This window comes from Rana temporaria, chromosome 3 (assembly GCF_905171775.1).
Source record: "Rana temporaria chromosome 3, aRanTem1.1, whole genome shotgun sequence".
In the NCBI taxonomy this organism is placed as follows: Eukaryota; Metazoa; Chordata; class Amphibia; order Anura; family Ranidae; genus Rana; species Rana temporaria.
The window spans coordinates 112,715,928-112,726,836 of NC_053491.1; the positions used below are offsets into that span (position 1 = coordinate 112,715,928).

Sequence of the window (10,909 nt, forward strand, 5' to 3'; positions counted from 1 at the left end):
GTTTAAGCCCTAGTTCACATTGGTGAAATGTCAAATCAGCAGCAATTGCACCTTCCTAATCGAAGCATGGACACCCGGAAGTGGGGACAGGATACAAGTATCCGCTCCCCCCCTCCCCGAAGGGTGCCAAATGTGGCACTGAGGGACACATATGAGCAGAAGTTCCACTTTTGGGTGGAACTCTGCTTTAAACAGACAGGCAATGGTTGCACCAACAGTGGTGATAGTGGACAGTGAACTAGATCTAGCTGGATACCGCTCCTTAAAGTACCCTTCAGTCATGATGAAGTGTCATTGAGCAGTGAAAGAATAACTGGTTAAAGTCAGAGTTCACCGTTTTATGCTCCACTCCACATCAGCACTGTCTGGATGGTTACATTTAGGAGGGCACACAGAAGCTTATAGAGCAGGATGGCAGAAAATACAGAATGCAAAACATACAGTGGTCAACTAACGTGTAAAAAGAGAATAGTTACAACTGATTTGAGGTATTCCAACAAAATCATATTACAATCATAGTACAAATTTATCACCACACATGCAGGATTAAGTTCTTGTCAGGACTTTAGCTCATTACAAACCAGATAAACACTTACTGAAACAATCTATATACACTTAATGAGCAATTAGGAACACAATACAAATACTTTACAGGACTTCCCTTTGTGGTATGATTTCACATTACAAATTCCCTTTGATGTTCTGGCTCATGCAGACATCAGTGTATTGAAGCAGAACGTTACCCATAACAACTTGCTAAAAAATAATGTTCTTTACCAAGGAGCATACATTCCACATAATATTTATGCCACAAAAATTAGTGTGTGCTGTAAATTGCCTCCAGCATTGATCCCATTTCTTCTTGCTGGAGATTGCCACTTTGCTGAAGCCCAGAGACCCTTTTTACAGAGGTAAATCATAAAGTGGAACTAAACCCAGCAATTTAACAATTTAAAAAAAAATTTCATTCCTGGAATGCCAGGATTGCCAACTGTCACATTTGCTATTTGCTTGTGTCCTCAACCAAACTGTCAAATGGCTGGTGTCATAACTGACCACATGTGCAGGACCATGGCAGTCCCCACCGATACTTGTACTCGGGCAAATGCTCCGATGCTTCACCCGATACCTGGGCAGTCAGGGTGATCAATGCGGTGGGGGAGTTACAAGCACTGATCATCCTGTATAGATTTAAAAGTCTCTCAAAACCCCCGCACACGATCACCGCCGACTGTCCCTTATCCTCCTCCAGTGATCACTGACTCTGTCCATTCACATAACAAACATCGTAACGTCCTGCGATTACGATGTCTCAGTTAATGAAGAGAAGCCGTTGTCTTCTCTCCATTCATTTTCAGTGCAGTGGAGGCTGCTGAGAAAGGGACTGGGAAATGTGTGTTCCTAGTCCCTTTCTCAAAGGGGGGGGGGGGGGGGGGGGAGATGTCAAAGATATGTTAAGACCACTGATATCTCACCATAGCCCGCCCAACAGGGCTGAAAAAAAAAAAAAAAGACCCACACACACAGCCATTTTCAATGCTACGTTGACTGAATTTTCTGGCCAGGGACGATTTATTTGGTTTCAATCCAAACCCAGTCTAGAAGAACCTGTGGGAAACCATCACATCCCTATCAGCCCAGTTACCTGTGACATTCGCCACCCTGCAACTGCACATCCACAAAGGGGCAGGGATGATTATGACATTGACCTGATATGCAATTACGTGCACAATTCATTTCTATTTCTGACCTAAATCTGAAGGTTCTCTCTGTTGTGCAGCTGCCAGATCATTACACAAATAAGGTTTACTGGTGTTCATAAGAAATTGCTCAGTAAATGTGGGTACAATTAACACAAAATAAGCATGAATGAACTTCAAGGGTAAATTTGATAGAATATAAAAACATACCTTTGAATAACTGCTATTAGGCGAGTATGGCACAGCTGAAGTAAAAGAGTTACTGCTACTTGACAGAGCATTTTGTATTGGAGGACTATAACCACTGATGAAACTGGAAGAGAACTTAGGACTTGTGCTGGGTGACCGTGAAGGGCTGTAGCTCAGTACACTTTGTCCTTGCATGCCTGAGTAAAGTGATGATGTTGGCACTGTATTTTTTGCAAGTTCCTTTGGTGGGCTGGATTGCACAACTGAAAATTAGATAATCAAATGAATTAAAACCAAGAATAATTTTATAAATCGCACATTCAGTTCAAATGATAGTAAAATTAAAAAAACTGGTACACACAGTGGCCAGGATTCAGATAGAGATACGACGGCGTATCTCCTGATACGCCGTCGTATCTCTGAGTTCTGTCCGTCGTATCTATGCGCCTGATTCGTAGAATCAGGTTCCGCATAGATCTCCCTAAGATCCGACAGGTGTAAGTGACTTACACCGTCGGATCTTAGGCTGCAATTCCAGGCCGGCCGCTAGGTGGTGTTTCGTTTTTTTGTATGCGACGAATATGCAAATGAGGAGTTCCGCGGATTCAGAAACGAACGACCGCTGCTTTATTTTTACGTCGCTTGCGTTTGGCTTTTTCCGGCGTATAGTTACCCCTGCTATGTGAGGGGTATCCTATGTTAAGTATGGCCGTCGTTCCCGCGCCGAGTTTTGAATTTTTACGTCGTTTGCGCAAGTCGATTCAGAATACGGCCGGACGCAAGTTACGCTCACGCCGAAACCAATGACGGAAAAAAACGCGGACGGCGCATGCGCTGTTGAAACAGCGCGGGGACGCGCCGGATTTAAATTGTAGACGCCCCCTAGCCGCGGAATTTGAATTCCGCCGGGGGATTTACGATACGCCGCCGCAAGTTTTGAGGCAAGCGCTTTCTGAATTAAGCACTAGCCTCAAAAACTTGCACCGGCGGATCGTAAATCAGATAGGTTAGCGGATCTAAAGATCCGCTAACCTATCTGAATCTACCCCAGTGAGATTATCAGACAAACCATAATTACGAGAATTACGAAAATTCTCATACGACAGAATAAAACTTTGGAAACAATGTAATGCCGTATATTGCATTTGCGGATGAAAACTGTGCGCATTAAAACTAAAAATCGTACAATCTGGAAACGTACAAGAAAAATGTTTGCGTCAGGGGGTCACAAGTACGTAAAGCGGAAGTTTCATTTTCGGGTGGAACTCCGCTTCAATGGCTGTGTGTTGAGTTATTTTGAGGCGACAGCAAATTTACACTGTTATACAAGCTGTACACTCACTACTTTACATTGTAGCAAAGTGCAATTTATTCAGTGTTGTCAAGGTTATTTCATGTCTTTGTACTGAAATACTTAAAACTTTGAAGAAAAAAAAAAAGACTGATCTCAAAACAAACGACCCTATGGCATCTGCAAATGCCTGCGTTAGTCCTAAATCAATCTCTGCTGTGCCTCTTGGTTCTAAGGCACACACTGTACATGGGCTTCTTGCAAAATGGAGATTAAACCCATTCCCCTATCAAATGTAAAATGGCAGGGGTACTACTGTCCACTAACGTTTGGCACATAGAGGATGACTGTCAGGGGGCAGGACTAAATTTGGCCATAAATGGCTCCAATCTCAGCCGGTTCAGCATTGACCAGTTGCGATACTACCCATCTTGGGCAGGCTAATTGTACCCAAGTTGGGTACAACCAGCAGTTTGTATATGCCAGCAGATATAGCCTCTAGCAATAGTCACTGTTCTCCTGGCTTTTTACTGCATGGGGATGGATGTCACATCACTGAAGGGGAGCAAAGTATACAGAACTTCACTTGTTTTAATCATAATTTGTTAATCACAAAGCAAAGGTCTATATTCTTTATTTAAAGAACACCAAATATGAAGAGATTAGCTACAAAAAAGCATAGGTATGTGTACAACAAAGACTTACCTGACTTTGGTACACCCAAAAGCTTCTGCTGGGAGGGGCTTAATGCAATGCCTGAAGATGTCACTGTGTATTTGAAGTACCTCCAAAACTCAAATAATGCATTGACACTAAACAGTAAGGCGAGTGCTAGTTCTGGTGCAAGAAAATACAAGTGAAAGGTTAGCGATTGACAGATTAAAAATAAATAAAAAAAAACAGTGTGCGTGTGTTATATGTATTATATATACACACACACACACACACACACACACACACACTTACAATGCCTATAATTTGAGACAAACATATCATACACAGGTGCAAATAGAAAGACTTTGAACAGTACAGTACCATTTTAGTCTCATCTGACCATAACACCTTTTCCATGTGGCCTCAGAATCTTCAAGGTGTGTTTAAGGTGGTTAAATGAGTAAAATGTAATTAGTTGGCCTCAACACCACCAAATGATTTGTCTGGCGGAAATCCAATACAGCTCACCATCCAAATAACACCATTCCTACAGTAAAGCATGGAGGTGGTAATATCCTGTTATGGAGGTCTGTCCATTAGGGGTGCCCAGTTGCTGCTCCCTCTCTCCTCTCCACCCCCTATATGCAATGGATAGATTCATGCATAACATGAATCCATCCACGGCTGTCGCCCCCTATTCATGTGCCCGGTACTTTTGGTGCACAGGAATTACAGCAGCCATGTTTTTTTTTTTTTAAAGCACCTCTAATAGGCTTCAAAATCAGGTGGGCTCAGGTCGCAGAGGATGCGTCCAGAGCCCACCCAGGTGTGTTGAAACCGCAAATGAATATTCACTATTGCAAAAATGATCCTCTTCCTGGGCAATCAGGAAGCAGGTATGAAACCCATTTCCCGATTGGCCGAAATGTCAAGCGATCCTATTGGACGCCTAGCGCCGGAAGGAGCAGAGAAGAAACGCACAGCAAAGAGGACTCAAAGAGGACACCGGAGCCCGCCATGCTGGAAGATGGCCACAGCAGCTCTGACCACCCGCTGCCAGAAAGTTGTCAATGGGAAGAAGGTTTACCTTCCGACATGACAATGACCCAAAGCACACAGCAAAAATTACCACACAGTGGTTGAAGGGAAAAAAAGAAAAGTGAAAGTCCTTGCATGACCTAGTCAGAGCCCAGAATTAAACCCCAATGAAAATCTTTGGAATGACTAGAAGACTGCAGTCTACAAAAGGTCGCCATCAATTTTAACTGAAATTGAGCAATTCTGCAAATAAGAGTGGGCAAATATTGCAAAATCTAGATGTGCAAAGTTAGTAGCGACAAATCCCAATAGACTAAAGGCTGTCATTAAAGCATAAAGTGGTTCAACAAAATACCGACATAAGGGGGGTGTGATCCTTTCTCCACCTCAGCGTTTTAGTTTTTCTGACATGTTGGCGTTACATCTTTTACTTGGTTAAGTTGAAAATGCTAAGCCACCCAGCTCCCGATGAGAACCACCAGTCACCCCTGCCCTCCCAGACTCACCCAGATGTTCTGACACTTCTAATCCCAAAGGCAGGGAACCCCCCCCCCCCCCCCCAACATGTCCCTCCTGTCTCCAAAATGGGAGTCCCGTGCCATGCCCAGCCCCCAAAAAAAACATGCACACGCACATTCCTGCAGGCCCCAAACAAGCCCCAGAAACAGGACTGAAGATTTTGTGCCTCCCAAGATAATTTGAGATCCTCAAGCTCCAGGACAAAAAGACCCAGAGGGTACCGACATGCCAGTCTTATCTATTCAAAAACAAAGCTCTGCTTTCTGCCCTGATGTGAAACACACACAGTTGCACACACTTTTACATATTTTAGCACTGACCACTATACGGTTCCCTACAATATCATGTTTCCTTAGACTAAGGTTCCTCACAGCTTTTACCATCATAAGAAAGTTAGGTATTTAAAAAGATTTCTAACTCACCAAAATACCAAAACGGCCAGTCTGGAATGTTAAAATATGTTCCAATAGTCTTACCAGTCCTTATAAAAAAAAAAAAAAGTGAAATAATTTTGGAATGTTAAAACATGGCAATAAACAAAATGTTTCTGTTATAAACACTTCTGTACAAGAGGACAGAAAAAGACAGCACTCCTGTATGCACTGGTAAACACTGCAGGTCACAATCAAAGCATAACATGCTATGCAGTCAAGGGTCCTCTGCAGGTTAGACACTGCAGTTTATAAAATATTTTATGTAATATACAAATATTATGTAATACAGTCCACACCAAAACCTCAAATGCAGATTATTTTTTTTATTTTTTTAACAGATCTGAACATGGCACAGGTTACTTAGCTGCATGCATGGGCCAAGAGCGAACAATGCATTCGCATTGAGATCCATATAAAGAAAAAAAAATATGTTTCCTAATAAAAACAATGTTATTCGCAGCCACGTGCATGAATCTATAGCAGGGATAGGCAACCCTTGAGGCGGAGATCTAACTGAACAACATGAAAGATCACCAGGGGTTAGGCATCATTTTTTTTAAAGAAAAATAACCAGCGAGGCCTAACGAATTAGTAAGGAAAACTTAGAAAAATATTAAAAAAAAAAAAAAAAAACTTACACTACCTTAAAAGCGGACAGCATCAGTCTAAAATATACTAACCATGTTACATTGTGATACAGCCCACAGGTTGCTGGTATTTAGCAGGACCTCTCATAAGTAAAATTCTGTGTGCGTTTTTTTTTAAAGGCCAATGCAACCTCCAAGACCATGTTACACTCATATTTAGGGTGTAACACGTGCCAGATAAACTCACCCCCCACCTCCAAAATGGCCCCCCCCCCCCCCAGCAGCTGTCAGGTTTGAAATAGTCTCAGCTGTGTTGGGCTCCACCTGCACAATAACCTTATTAGTCACATGAGTCTAAAGCTGGATACAAATAAAAATTGTGATTAACCGCACACCCTACTATTTAATACAGCATAAACATCATAAAGTGCAGAAATAGTGCAATGTCATGAACGTCCACTAGATGGCCCTAGCGGATTATTTACTATAAGTGAATGTGCAAATATATATGACAATCACATAAAATATGGGGGAAAAAAAAAAAAAAAAATCACATAAAAAGGCCCCATGTACACTGCTGCTGCTAAACCAGTGTTTCTCAATTCCAGTCCTCAGGCCCCCCCAACAGGTCAGGTTTTCCCTCAGATGGAAAGGCTGTGGTGATTACTAAGGCAGTGAAACTGATCAAATCACCTGTGCAAAATAATGGAAATCCTGAAAACCTGACCTGTTGGGGGGGCCTGAGGACTGGAATTGAGAAACACTGCGCTAAACGAACATTCAGAGGCAGTTGGACACTTTTTTCAACTGCCCCTGAACTCAATGTTATCTTATGTGTACATGTACACATGTTCGTTTACTGTCGTTTTTTTAGGCAGTTGCGTTTATAAGCACTTATTTAAAGGCAAAAAAAATGAGTTCAGATGCCGAGGTTTGACGTTTCAAACGCAAAACGCGTCTAAACACGGTAACCCGTGTAACTCGTCATTTAAAAAAAATAATAATATGATTCTAGACCTAAACGGCCAGTTTTAGACAGTAGTTGCTAGCTGTCAGGTTAAATTGTTCAGGAGAAGTTGAACAACGTCCCGTGTACATAATGTCTTATAAATGTACATGAAGTTGTCACCCAATGTCTGCAGTGGCTAACAAAATATAAAATGCAGTGTCCAAAAAATAATAATATTAAAAGAGTGAAGAGCCCAAAAGCTTCCGTTAAATTATTTTAAATGGTACATACGATTTAATTGATCCAACAATATAGTGACTAGGGGTCTTCCTTTTTGGACTTTAAATATTATAATTATTTTTTGGACACTGCATTTTACATTTCGTTATCCACTGGAGACATTGGGTGGCAACGTCATGTACATTTATTAGCTCTTTAGAGCATCATTTTATGTGTTGGTCATATACATTTGCATGTTCACTTATGGTAAATAATCCACTAGGGACATCTAGTGGACATCCATGACATTGCACTTTATGATGTTTATGCTGTATTAACCACTTGACTACAAATGGTGAGGTCGAAAAAAGACACAAGTCCAACTTATGTGTGCGATTATATGTCAGTATTACACTGTATATCCATATATGTTGTGGTCGTTCAGGTGCCTAATAGTTTTTTTAAACCATCGATGCTCTCCAGTGAGACCACTGCCTGTGGAAGGGAATTCCACATCCTTGTTGCCCTTACATTTAAAGAACCCTCTACGTAGTTTAAGGTTAAACCTCTTTTCTTATAATTTTAATGAGTGGCCACGTGTCCCTCACTTCAGCGGAAAAGTTTTATCCTTATTGTGGGGTCACCAGTTCGGTATTTGTAAATTTAAATCATATCCCCCTCTCAAGTGTCTCAGTGCTCGCAAACTTTCCTCATAACTAATATCCTCCAGACCCTTTATTAGCTTAGTTGCCCTTCCCATTTCCAGTACATCCTTCCTGAGGACCGGTGCCCAGAACTGGACAGCATACTCTAGGTGCGGCCAGAGCAGTCTTGTAGAGCGGGAGAATTATCGCTTTATCTCTGGAGTTGATCTCCTTTTTAGAGCATGCCAATATTCTGTTTGCTTTGTTAGACTACTGGGCACTTAAACCCCTTCCTGCCTAGACCAATTTTTAGCGCTGTCACACTGACAATTGCACGGCCATGTAACACTATACCCAAATGACATTTTTTATCACATTTTTCTTCAAAGAGCTTTCTTTTGGTTGGTTTTTATTTGCAAGAAGCACGAAAAAAAAAACAAAAAAAAACCTGAAAGTTTTGAAAAAAAAAAAAACACTGTTTCATAGTTTCTTATAAAATTTTGAAAACAGGTAATTTTTCTACTTCATTGATACGCGCTGATGAGGCGGCACAGATAAGGCAGCGCTAATGGGCACGGATAAGGCAGCCAAGGCTCTCTGTGTGAGTGACCGTTGTCCCTCTGACAGAACACAGTGACCGACTTTTTTCCCCCCACATACCAATCTTCTGTTTACATCACGTGATCAGCGGTCATTGGCTGACAGCTGATCACGTGGTAAGGGCCCGGAAATAAGCCAGCTTTAGAATGAATACGTTACAAGTCACTTCTTCCACTGCAGCAGACAGATTTGTAGTTCTCAATGGAACAATGTGATAACTGCACTTCATTTATGGACACTTCCTGCAGGTCTCCAACTGAAAGTCTGCATCTCGGTAGGGGCAGGGAGCTGGAGGGAGAGTCTCCAGCTCAGGATAAAGCCTGCATGGGTGGCCCTATTGCAAGCCACTTGCTGTGGGGGCACTTGTACGGGTTTGTCATCAGTTTGGAACAAAAATTTGACCTGAGGGGGAAAAAAAAAAAGGGGAGGGGGGGTTGCACTGTGAAAGAAAGTGCACATTGCAATTGGACTCCTTTAACCCTCAAATGTTGTGCCTTCATTAAAGCGGTTGTAAACCGCATAAACTTTTTTTTTTTTTTTTTCAAACCTGCAAGGCAAAAAGGCATAATCGGCTAGTATGCACCGCATACTAGCCGATTATGAAATACTTACCTCGGAACGAGGTGACCACCACTTACCTGGTCCACGCCGAGTGAGATGTCATCTTGCTCTGGCGTGTCTTCCGGGTATCGCCGCTCCAGTGCTGTGATTGGCTGGAGCGGCGATGACGTCACTCCCGCTCGGGAGATTTAAAAATCGGCAGGGTCCGGCGGATGCCGGTCCTTTCACCGTGGATTCCCCCCTGCGCATGCGCCGCCCGCATTGCGAGGGGAATATCTCCTAAACCGTACAGGTTTAGGAGATATTCTTTATACCTACAGATAAGCCTTGTTATAGGCTTACCTGTAGGTAAAAGTGAAAAAGTGGGTTTACAACCACTTTAAATGTACCCATATTGCTACATTTAGAGACATAATGTGAGACTGTGAACCTAGACATAAAGGACTGTGAGGCAGTCGAGTTAATAAACGAGCAGCCACGATACTTACATCTCAGAGTAAATAATCCCAGCCAGAGACACATTGAGGAGGCCGCTGGCCAGCACATACTTTCTTGTGCTCGCCTGTTTCCTCATCCTGATGGTGGTGTCAATAAATGACATGTTCAGGTTTTGTTCCTCAGTCTTCATTTCTGGGGGAGAGATAAATATGACTTTATATATGTGTATTCTGGTTACACCTCATAGACCACCAACTATCCCCCCTGTACACCCTCACACACCATTCTGTGCCCTGATATATACACACACACACAACACCTCAGCCCCAATCCCATTGGTTCTCTCACGAGTTCAGGCAGAGACAACTAACACAGAAAGTAGAAGCAGCTCTCTCCCCCCATACAATTATCACTAGAGATAACTCTTATCAAACACGTGAAATGAAGCCATGCGGCTACCACCCAGGACACTTTCATCCACTATAACGCCGTACCATAGAGTCGCCGCCACACACAGAGAACGGACACTACACCAAAATGTGGTGAACAACTCAACACCCCTCTCTACGTCCCTCCACGGTTCTCTACACCCAATGAGAGAGCTCCAGGACTGACGTCTGAATTACGCGCCCGTTGCTTTGGGCGGGCTTTAGTCAGATTAGTGTGGCGAGTAGGGCGATGGAAGTGACGTCAGTGGGTGGTTTCGGTGTACCATCAGACTACAGGATGTAGTTCTGTCCGTGCCCCGGAAGAGACAGAAGCATGAGTAGGGGGATACTAAGCCGAGGTCTCCAGTTTTTAGGTCCCGCTGACTACTGGCACGTCTAACCACACCCACAGAAATGCCCCCCATGTGTAGCCACACCCAGAAGATTATAGGGTGGATATGCAGAGTTTCCCAGGGAGTTATGGATGTAGCCAGATTGCAGTAGCAGTAGGAGGGGCTTAAACCGATATGGCTATATAAAATCAGCCTGCTATTATCAAAGGCAAAAATGCAGACACAAGGGGGCAGATTCAGATACCTGCGCGCCTAGTTACAGCTGTGCAGAATATTGTATTTACGCTTTGCCGACGCAACTTACA

At 42.9% G+C, this 10,909-nt stretch overlaps 1 protein-coding gene across 2 annotated transcripts in view; it reads right to left on the reverse strand.

The window, feature by feature from the left end:
- Positions 1–10,538, reverse strand: part of TMEM209 (transmembrane protein 209) — a 44,576-nt gene extending 34,038 nt beyond the window's left edge. The window contains exons 1-5 of one of the 2 annotated variants that reach the window (XM_040343260.1): positions 10,318–10,538; positions 9,874–10,015; positions 5,814–5,872; positions 3,886–4,017; positions 1,911–2,152 (exon numbers count right to left, since the gene is read on the reverse strand). In XM_040343260.1, the coding sequence (XP_040199194.1) occupies positions 1,911–2,152; positions 3,886–4,017; positions 5,814–5,872; positions 9,874–10,013 (573 nt within the window). In that variant the 5' untranslated portion in view covers positions 10,014–10,015; positions 10,318–10,538. Of the gene's footprint in view, positions 1–1,910; positions 2,153–3,885; positions 4,018–5,813; positions 5,873–9,873; positions 10,016–10,194; positions 10,281–10,317 lie in introns of those variants that run through there. The other variant, XM_040343261.1, reaches the window with a different exon arrangement.
- Positions 10,539–10,909: the final 371 nt, after the last annotated feature.